Below are 10,491 nucleotides of genomic sequence, written 5' to 3'. Positions count from 1 at the left end.
TTTCCCTATGAGAAACTTTTTCCAGTTTCCCACTAATTTCTTGAGCTTTCATTACTGCAAAAGGTATTCTTGTTTCCTTGTTCTGTAGACAAAACAAATCCTCTCAAACAAATTGAAATAATTCCTTCCAAGATGGGATTTGCAGTGGAATGTTTTTCTAGTCTTGCATGGTACGTAATCTCTTATGTTTCTTCTGAGAAATGCAAGTTTTTTCTTTGCTTTATTAGTGACCTGCAATCTTAACTTTCATCGTTTCTCTTTACTTGCAGGCCTCTCATCGCTTTGGGCTACCCTTTGTAACTCTTTCTCTCATGGAGTTTCAGTTGCTTAGAATAAATATCATTTGATTTCTTTACAAAGTAGTTATGCAGTTAAATATATTTGCATTGATGATGCTTACCATGCATGCATGTTAACAGATGTGCTTCTATTCAAGCTATCGAGACTGATTCCACAGACACCCAGAAGCTGATCACTTACTGGGTCTGCTTTTCTTTGATTTTGCTCTTTGAACATGCATTTCTCAAGCTACTTCTATGGTAATTTTGCTTTTCTTTTGATGCTGGATAATTTAGCAAGAGGTATTATAATTTCTTCTCTCTATTCCAGGCTACCATGGTGGACTTACATTAAGCTTGCCATCGTTGGCTGCTTGGTCACACCTCACTTCGATGGTTCTTTCTATGTCTATAAACACATTGTTCATCCGTGCTTTTCTATGGACCTACACAGTGTGATGAACCGATTAATCAAGCTGAAGTGGTTCTTCAAGCAAGACATGCTTGTAATAGAGGTGAAGAGAGATGCAAAGGAAACTGAAACTGAAGCTTTGGACAATCTTATTGATTTCAAGGTATGTCATCCCTGGATCCTGTTCGTGTCATTGCGGAATTTGCCTCTGATTTGAATCAAATATGCGTTCCAGAAATATAAAATGCTGATCATTCTTTTCTTCCCTCTCCCATTGCCCCATGCCTTTATCAGCCAGAGTTTGAAGAGTCTAAAGTTGCTCTAGCAGAACCTGACCCGGTTCTAGCAATAATCAGAACAAGTGATCCTCAGGATTTCAAAGAAGGGATACCTACAGCTAAAGATCTTCCCAATGTGCTACCATATAATAACATCCAAATGGAGTGGACTTGTTCTATATGTCAGGTAACGACCACATGTGAGGCAAACCTTATTTCCCATCTTCATGGAAGGCGTCATAAGGATGCTCGCGAGAATCTCAAAGCACACGTCCGACAAAAGAAAATCGACATTTCCAAGGATTCAGATGAGTTTGGAAGACTTCCAGATGTCATAGAAATGGAAAAATGTAGAGACAATCTTGCTAAGAAACCACATTCTAAGAGCACCCATGAACCATGGACTTGTGTTCTATGTCAAGTAACTACCACAACTAAAACAGACCTTGTGTCGCATTTTCGAGGGAGGCGACATAAGGATTCTTTAGAGAAACTGGAAGCCAAAGTCCAAATATCAAAAATCAATAATTCTCCTCCTTCAGCAGAAACAGGTCTAAATCTTCATGACAGGCCGTGGACTTGTGGCATATGTCAAGCAAAAATCCGCAATGTGATGAACCTTATTTCTCATCTTCGAAGTAGACGACACGAAGATGCTTGCGAGAACTATAAAGCCTACAAGCAGACTACAAAGTCTGTGTGGTGTAGCATCTGTAATATAAGCTGCAGCAGTGAAGGAAACATGGAAGCTCACCTTAGTGGGAACATGCATTTGACTAGGATTCAGCTTAACAACGTTGGTAGCAGGTTGGAGATTTGATTCATGACATTACTAGAGTATCCATGATTTGTTCAGACAGAGATTGATCTTAGTCTTGATTAACCATACTTTATGAAAATTTCAAGTTACATGAGTTATCCCAGTCTAATGGTAAAAGTTTAATTTTTATTTTTATTTTTATCTATTTTTTATAATTATAATTTTATACTTTATTGAACTTCAATATTTTTGTGAAATAATAATAATAATAAATATTATGTCTTATTTTTTTATGAAAATAAAAGTAAAAAATATTTATTTCAAAATACTGTTTTATTTAATTTAAATCTAAATTTCATAATTATTTAATTATTGAGAAGGGTAAAATAATGTAATTGACAAAATAAAACGTTATGAAATTTAATACGTAACAATATTTATTTTAAAAGATTATTTTATTATTTAAATAAAATTTCAAGTCCCTATTATAATTTTATTTATTTATTTTTTAAATTCATTTTATTCCATTGTTTAAAATCATAAAATTTTAAAGTTTTTTACTTTATTAATTAAGAACTAAAGTTTAAGTTATAAATATGGTTTTTCACAAATATTTAAATTATTTTATATAATAACTTTAAATAATATATTTAAAATAGATATTCTTATTGTTATTATTATATATTTTCTAAATGTAACATATCTAATAACAACACATTAAATATTCTCTTTGTTATTTTATTTATTTATTTTTATTAATGAATAACTTAAATTTTATATTTTTTACATATATTTTAATATTTTAATAAATATAGTCTAAAATTAATAACATTAATAACGATAAAATAAAAATAAATTAGTTTATTAAAAAATTTAAATATATTTATTAAAATCAGAAAATTTTAAATTTTTTATCATTAACTCTTTTATAAAACTATATTTATATAAATTTTATGTTAAAAAAATTAAAAATTAACTGTAACAGTTGAATTCAAATTAATCCGTCATTCTTTGATTACTGTATTTTGTTAGTATTTTGAATGACTTTAACATTAATTATAATAGTTAGATCCAAACTAATTTAAAATAATTTTTAAATATTTAAAATAATTAATTTAAATTATTTTAGTAGTTTTCAACCGATTAATATATACAATTTTAAATTTTTATAAAAAATTTAACTAATTAATAATTACTGATAAAAATTTCAGCACAGTTACAGAATCAATAAATTTATTTAATAAATACACATGAAGGATTATCAATATAAAGATATACATATTCTTTATTATTATTATTATTATTATTTTTGAATCAAATTATTATTATTATTATTATATAGAAATTAAAAGTTACACAGTAACTTTCAAAAAAGGTTGTTTATTAATCCGGTAATAATGAAACATGAATAAAATGACAAAAAAAAGCGCAACATGCTATTTTTAGGTGAACTTACTTTAGAGACCTAACTTTATTATATTCATATTAAATGTTAAATCAGCATCAAATTTAAATAAATTATAAAATAATTAAAAAATAAAATAAATTATACTTTAATCTCTAAATTTTAACCTGATTAACGGATTAATTTCTATATTTCTAAAATTGAATATTTAAATTTTCAAATAATTAATCTGTCCAAATCGAATAATTTTAAATTTATAATTATATTAGTCAACCGGTGAATGATAAAATTAATAAATATTTCAAATACCTAAAATATATTCATAAATTCTTAAATTCGTTTTAATTAGGGGTGAGTAGAATTTGGTTCAAATTGAAAAAATCGATTGAATCGAATTAATTTGAAAATTTGGTTTAGTTTTTTATTTATTTCGGTTTGATTCGGTTTTTAATTTTAAAAATTTCGGTTATTTTGTTTGGTTCGATTTTGATCAGAAAAAAATTGAAAAAATTAAACCGAACCGATTTAGTGATAATAATATATTATTTGTAAAAAATAAAAAATTTATTAAAAATTAAAACTGATGAAACCAAATAGAATCAAACTGAATCAGACCAATTCAGTTCGATTCAATTTCTGATCAAAATTGTTTTAGTTCGATTTTTATAAATAATAAAATTTTGGTTTTCAGTTTATTTAGTTCGGTTCAGTTTGATTTTAAACCGAACCGACCAAATGTTCACTCTTAATTTCAATATAGATGAGAATTTTATATTGTGTAAACTATATTTTGATTCTTAAATTTTAGTGTAATTGAAAAATCAGTTATTGTATTTTTAAAATTATATTATTAAATTCTTCTATATTTAATCCGTATAAAATTATAATTTTTTTCATTCATTATAGATATTAGTTTAAAACTAATAAATAATTAAACTTCTTTTTGAAAGTATAATTATAAAAATTTATAATATATTTAAAATTACTTGATACTACTTAAAAATATTTGAAATTATAAGTATTTTTTATAAATTTTAAAATTATTAGTATTAAAATATTTTAATAAATAAAAATAAAAAAATAAAAAGTATTAAAAATTTAATAAAGACTTTAAGTATTTTTTTTAAATAACAAATAAACTGTTAAAATATTTAAATTATAATATACAATAGTAATTTTAGACATATTTAAATATATAATTTTTAAAAATATAGAAATTGATTCATTAATTATATTTAAATTTAAATATTTAAATATAATTTATTTATTTAATAAGAATAATAAAAATATTTTCATATTTTTAATATAAAAATAAATAAAAAATTATAATTTAAATAAATTAATTATAAAAAATTTAAGTGTATTATTTAAAAAATATAAAAATTAATTTATTAATTATATTAAAATTTAAAAATTAAAGTGTAAATTACCTAGAATGCTATAATGGTAAACTTCCTAAATAATAAAACTCTCAATTTCCTTCCTTTAAAAAAAAAAAAAAAAAACTCTTCAGTTTCCTTAATCTATAATAATTAAACTTTCTCGCTCCAAATCTTTCAATACTGAATCACTGTTCTCTTCGTATTCCTCAGACCAGCAAGTATATCTTATTGCAAAAGTCACGTAAGTGAACTGTTTCAAGGATCAATTATTTCCCACTTTGCCAAAGGAGACTGCTTTCGCTTTTTCACTTCACCTCAAACAAGATTATCATCTCACTTGGTTGCTTCGTCCTGTTGATCGAGATTAATGCCAAGATATCCATTCTTTAAGAGATTCAATTCTTTCCAAGATGGGATTAATGGGTATCCTCTTCAAGTTTGCAGGGGATTGCTTTGATGTTCTTGCATGGTATGCAGATAATCCATCTCTCAACTATGTGAAATCATCTTTTATACGATTCCATAACTTGCATTCCTCTTTTTTAGATCTCCTTTCTTTCCTTCTCAGGGATGGAAGTCTCAATTTACGTATTTTATGATTATTAGCAGATAATCAGTTGACTTTACTAATTTTTCCTCCATTTTTTGTTCCATTAGCAATTTTTCTCCTTTGATTTTTATGCGTCTTGCTTACTCTTTGCTAATTGGTTTTGTTCTCTTGCAGGCCTCTCTTCGCTATGGGTTATCCCTTGTAAGTCTCTCTCTGTGTGTATTGCATGATATTGGAATTTTGGAAAATTAATGTTATCTTCTTTGTTCTGTTTTCATTATGCTGCATTCAATCCAATGATGTTTCTTTCATGTAATATAAACTGCTTTTGATCTCTTTAGAAATTTGGATCATAATCCAGCAATTGGTTGTTATTTAACGAGCAACCTTGTATGCAATTATGAATTTTAATTGTCATACTTGCATGTTAACAGGTGTGCTTCCATTCAAGCAATTGAGACTGATTCCATCTGGGATACCCAGAAGCTGATCACATACTGGATCTGCTTCTCTTTGATTTTGCTGTTTGAAAATGCTTTTTTGATGATACTAGAATGGTAATGTTGCTATTCTTCATCATACAGTTTATTTAGTTCTTAGTTTATTACTCAAGTCAATAATAATCAGCTTTTTTGCACATTTTTATATGGATAGCTTACTGTCTATGTTAGATCTCCTGTCTTGTAATATATATAGTGTGCTATCTCACAAGAGGGAATAGGTTTTTTAAACCTAATGTTTTATCTACCTGTGGCAGGTCTCTCTTCTGGCCTTGCATTAAGCTAATACTTGTTGGCTGCTTGGTTACATCTCACTTTGATGGTTCTCTTTATGTGTATAGACACATCATTCATCCATGTCTCTCTATTGACCAGCAAACTGTCATCAATATGTTCAACAAGCTGAAGGAGTTCTATTATGAGAAATATAATGTTCTGGTTGCGATGGAGAGAGATATAAAAGGAAATGGACCGGAGAATCTCATTGCTTTGAAGGTATGTTCCTGTGGTGGAAAACAGAGTTGTGTGGAAAGTTTGTTCTAGTAGATATTTCATCAATGCATATAATTGGCGGTTCCTTATTCTTTTTACCTTTTTCTTGATTAATTGTTTATGAAAAATTCATGAATTGATTTCTCATATTGTGTCAGAAGAGTAATTCTAATGTATATTGCTGTCGAAAGTTGAGCTTCATTCATTAGTAATCTAATGACATGGTCCCTCTCTACACCCCTTCCTCCAACCTTCTACTAAATACAGCCAAAGTTTGAAGAAACTAAAATTATGAAGAAAGACATTAGTGCTGTGTAAATGATGGAGAAAAGAAACAACCTCAACCCAGAAGTTAATTTTAACTGTATTTTATATCTGCCTGGAAGTTTATTGAGCTGTTTCAACACTTCTCAAGAAGATTGATACCATGTGAGAATTGTGAGTTTGGTAAACAGGATTCTAATTTTCTCATTAGCTCATGATAGATATATATACAAGAGGCGCTAAGCTTATCAGAATACAAGACACGTATACAATCAGTTTAGCTAAGCTAACAGCTAACAGACTGCCTAACTATCTTTTGGCGCCAACAATTTTCCTTTTTGATCTAATAATGCTACTGGATTCAGTCTCTGAGTATAAGATATTCAATATACGTGAGAAGGAACAAGAGGAACTTGTGTGAAAAATAATACAATATGAATCTCGGTTTGCGGAGCAAATGAGCTATGAAGCCATTATTGATACTTCAATTCATAATTTGCTTATGTTATTAAAAATAGTGGAATGAAATAAATTAGGTACTTGTGATTTCCTACGATGAATTCATTATTTTGCCAAGTCTTCATAGGTTAATTTGCAGATGGAACAGTGCATAAAGAGATGGCTGTGTGTTTGACCTTAGATTTAACTATCATTCATTTGGTTACATATAATCTAATCTTTCCTTGTATTATCAAAGTAAACTCCTCCCCCCACTCCACCCTTTCTTTTTTCTTGAATAATTGTAAAGTTTTACCTTTTCTTTGTGCTTCATCATATCCTTACCTCTTTTTATCACATTTGCAGGTTAGGCCAATAAAACCCGATCTTCTTGCAACAGAAAAGAAAACATTTGCTTATCCAGAAATTAAGGAAATGACGGCTGAATCTGTATCAGATAAAGGTCTTCTTGATGTACCACCTTCTACGAAGATCCAGAAGGAGTGGACATGTCCCATATGTCAGGTAACGACCACAAGTGAAGCAGTCTTTATTTCCCATCTTCAAGGAAGGAGACATGCAGCTGCTTCTGAGAAGCTCAAAGCCAATCAGATGCTGCAAAACAAGAATTCCCCTGCTTCAGTGGAAAGAAGTGCACCAAAAGAAATGGCAGCCGCAGTGGTAGCTGACAGAGACCTTCCCATCAAACTACCTTCTGAAAATGTTGAGGAGTGGAACTGTCCCATATGTCAAGTAAAAACCTCCAGCCAGACAGTCTTTATTTCCCATCTTCAAGGAATGCGACATGATGCCGCTTCCAAGAAGCTGAAATACAAGAACCAGATTTCGCAAAGCAACACTTCCGCTGCTTCAGTGGAGACAGAAGCACCTGAGAAAATGGCAACTGCAGGAGGCGGAGACCTTCCTGACAAATCACCTTCTAAGAGCATCCATGAGTGGACCTGTCCTATATGTCAGATAACAACCCCTAGTGAGACGATCTTTATTTCCCATCTTCAAGGAAGTCAACATGAAGATGCTTCTGAGAAGTTGAAGTCCAAAAACCAACAATTGGAAAGCGGGAATTCCCTTTCTTCTTTAGATATCAGTGCACCTAAAGAAATGGCAGCTGCAACAATATCAGATGTAGATTGTCTTGACAAACAAACTTCTGTGAACTCTAAGGAGTGGACTTGTCCTCTATGTCAGGTAACAACTGTCAACGAAACAGTCTTTATCTCACATCTTCAAGGAAGGCGTCATGAGGCTGCTTTGAAGAAGCTGAAGGCAAAGAACATGTTGCAAAGTGAGAATTCACCTGCTTCAATGGAAACTGGTGCACCTAAAGGAATGGCGGCTGCAACAGTAGCAGGTGGAGATCTTCCAGATGATCCACCTTCTAAGAAGGTCCAGAAGGAGTGGAATTGTCCTATATGTCAAGTAACAACCACAAGTGAGACGATCTTCATTTCCCATCTTCAGGAAGGGCGACATGAGGCTGCTTCTGAGAAGCTAAAAGCCAAAAACCAGATGTTGGAAGGCAAGAATTCCCCTACTTCAATGGAAACAGGTGAATTTAAAGAAATGGCAACTATGACAGTAGCTGGTAGCATTCTTCCTGATGAACCACCTTCGAAGAATATCCTAAAGGAGTTGACCACAACCGCGACGGACCATAGTTTACATATTCAAGGAAGGCAACATGAGGATGGTTGTGAGAGGCTGAAAGCAAAAGACCAGACATCAATGAGCAAGGTTTGCACTTCTTCAGTGGAAACAAATGTACCTACGGAAAGAAGCGAAATGGCAAATGCAACAGCGGTTTCTCAAGATATTCCTGACAAATCATGTTTGAAGAAAGCTCAAAATGAGTGGACTTGTGCTATATGTCTGGTAACAACTACAAGCGAGGCAGACCTTGTTTCACATCTTCAGGGACAGCAGCATGCAGATGCTTATGAGAAGCTGAAAGCTAAGGATGAGATGTCAAAAAGCAAGATTGCTACTGCTTTCCTGGAACCATGTGCACCTTTGGAGAAAAAAGAATTGATAACTGCAAAAATAGAGGACGGAGATGTTTCTAACAAACCATGTTCCCAGATTGTCCTAAAGCCATGGACTTGTTCTATATGTCAGGTAATAGCAGCAAGTGAGGGAGACCTTGCTTCACATCTTCAAGGACATCAACACAATGTTTGTGATGAGAAGATGCCAAACATGAAACAGATGATGAATAACATTGTTTCCCCTGCTTCAATGGGAACACGTGCACCTCTGGAGAACGAAGAAATGGGAGCTGCAAAAGTAGATGGAGATATTCCTGAAAACCCACAACCAACAAACTTCCAGAAGCTATGGACATGTGCTTTATGTGACATAACAGCTTGCAGTGAGACAGCTCGTATTTCACACTTTGAAGGAAAGCGACATAGGCGTGCTTGTCAGAAGCTCACAGATCAGAAACAGAAGTCGACAAACGTTGTTTCCCCTGCTTCAGTTGAGAACAAATCTAATGCACCGGTAGAGCAGCCAGAGAAGCATCCATCAGACGACAAAAACACGAGCTGCGAAACTGAGGAGCAAGGTAAGCAAGAGAACCTGAAAAACATTGTTGAGATTAGAAATTCTATTTGGTGGTGTACCATCTGTAATAAATGCGGCATAAATGAGGGAAACATGGACACTCATCTTAATGGGAAGAAGCACTTGGCTAGAATCAAAAAACTTAATAGTGTTTGAGGTGGTGGACAAGGCATGCCTGAGTTGATTCTCACCAACTCAGAAAAGCTGGCTAAAATTTTATTGGATTACTTTGATATTTTACCAAGGATCCTGAATTGTAGTCTTGGGTACATAGTATGTAGATATGCTTCAGACAAATGTTGTCAGTTGTTTCATATTGGTGATAATAAGGTAATGTTAAGAGTTATCCTTTTTTTTTTTTTTTTTTTTTTGTGGTGATAAGATGATGAATTGAAAGTCTCTTGTGACAATTTTGAGATCAGTCCCAAGCTAATAGATACAAAGGAGTAGGAAGGACAGAAACTCAAATGAGCACTTGCCTCTTGCCTAGCGACTTTTCCCTTGTAACATACATGATTGATTTTTTCATGAAAAATATTTTTATATTTTTTTATAATTTAATTCTGTTTATTTTATAGAAAATATTTTTATTTTACATTTTTTTTTTGTTTAGGGCATTTAGAACAATTGATCATCAGACAATGATCCAGATAAAATTTAAATCATTTTTCAAAAAATAAAAGATGATTTTTTTTTTTAATTTTAAAAATTTTATTGACATAATTAAAGTTTTGATTAAATAAATTTATTGATATCCATTATTTTTCAACATCTAAATGATAATTTTTCTCAAAATTTTCTTCACAAGAAATATTTTTTACAGACAAGTTATTTTACTCTTTGTCCAAGAAATTATTCTAAACTCAATCCATAGTAAAAGGTAAATTATATTTTAATCTCTAAATTTTAGTGTAATTAATATATTAGTCTCTATATTTTTAAAATTAAATATTTAAATTTTTTTATTTTTATTCCGTCATTTAAATTTTTTTATTTTTATTCCGTTCAAATGTATAATTCTTCCATTCATTTCTCTCAAACATTTACCCTTATACACTTGAGAAAACTACTCTCTCCCAAATATCTATTTTATACACTTTGAAAAAATTTTGAATTGAGAAACTTATCTGTTTTAATAAATAAAAATTG

At 30.9% G+C, this 10,491-nt stretch overlaps 2 protein-coding genes across 4 annotated transcripts; both read left to right on the top strand.

Annotated features, from left to right (window-relative positions):
• On the top strand, positions 1-1,892 carry LOC110625369 (zinc finger protein 346). Its single transcript, XM_021770993.1, has 5 exons — positions 1-170; positions 270-296; positions 420-539; positions 610-853; positions 985-1,892. Exons 1-5 carry the CDS (start codon positions 133-135, stop codon positions 1,786-1,788), a joined length of 1,233 nt encoding a protein of 410 aa, XP_021626685.1. The 5' UTR covers positions 1-132; the 3' UTR covers positions 1,789-1,892.
• Positions 1,893-4,719: 2,827 nt separating this feature from the next.
• Positions 4,720-9,692, top strand: LOC110625142. Of its 3 annotated transcripts, none has more exons than XM_043961143.1 (5): positions 4,720-4,984; positions 5,240-5,266; positions 5,500-5,622; positions 5,820-6,060; positions 7,126-9,692. In XM_043961143.1, exons 1-5 carry the CDS (start codon positions 4,926-4,928, stop codon positions 9,496-9,498), a joined length of 2,823 nt encoding a protein of 940 aa, XP_043817078.1. In that variant the 5' UTR covers positions 4,720-4,925; the 3' UTR covers positions 9,499-9,692. The 3 variants fall into 3 exon arrangements, with proteins under 3 accessions (XP_043817078.1, XP_043817079.1, XP_021626381.1); XM_021770689.2 differs by having other exon boundaries at positions 4,721-4,984; positions 5,823-6,060; XM_043961144.1 differs by lacking the exon at positions 5,500-5,622 and having other exon boundaries at positions 5,823-6,060.
• The last annotated feature ends 799 nt before the right edge of the window (positions 9,693-10,491 follow it).

This window comes from Manihot esculenta, chromosome 10 (genome assembly GCF_001659605.2).
Source record: "Manihot esculenta cultivar AM560-2 chromosome 10, M.esculenta_v8, whole genome shotgun sequence".
Lineage (NCBI taxonomy): Eukaryota > Viridiplantae > Streptophyta > Magnoliopsida > Malpighiales > Euphorbiaceae > Manihot > Manihot esculenta.
This window is presented reverse-complemented; position numbering and strand designations above follow the sequence as displayed.

Coding starts and splice junctions, on each gene's coding strand:
- LOC110625142 (XM_043961143.1), top strand. CDS start 4,926: ATGGGATTAATGGGTATCCTCTTCAAGTTTGCAGGGGATTGCTTTGAT. Junction 4,985..5,239: donor TGCTTTGATGTTCTTGCATG/GTATGCAGATAA, acceptor GTTCTCTTGCAG/GCCTCTCTTCGCTATGGGTT. Junction 5,267..5,499: donor TTCGCTATGGGTTATCCCTT/GTAAGTCTCTCT, acceptor GCATGTTAACAG/GTGTGCTTCCATTCAAGCAA.
- LOC110625369 (XM_021770993.1), top strand. CDS start 133: ATGGGATTTGCAGTGGAATGTTTTTCTAGTCTTGCATG. Junction 171..269: donor TGTTTTTCTAGTCTTGCATG/GTACGTAATCTC, acceptor CTTTACTTGCAG/GCCTCTCATCGCTTTGGGCT. Junction 297..419: donor ATCGCTTTGGGCTACCCTTT/GTAACTCTTTCT, acceptor GCATGTTAACAG/ATGTGCTTCTATTCAAGCTA.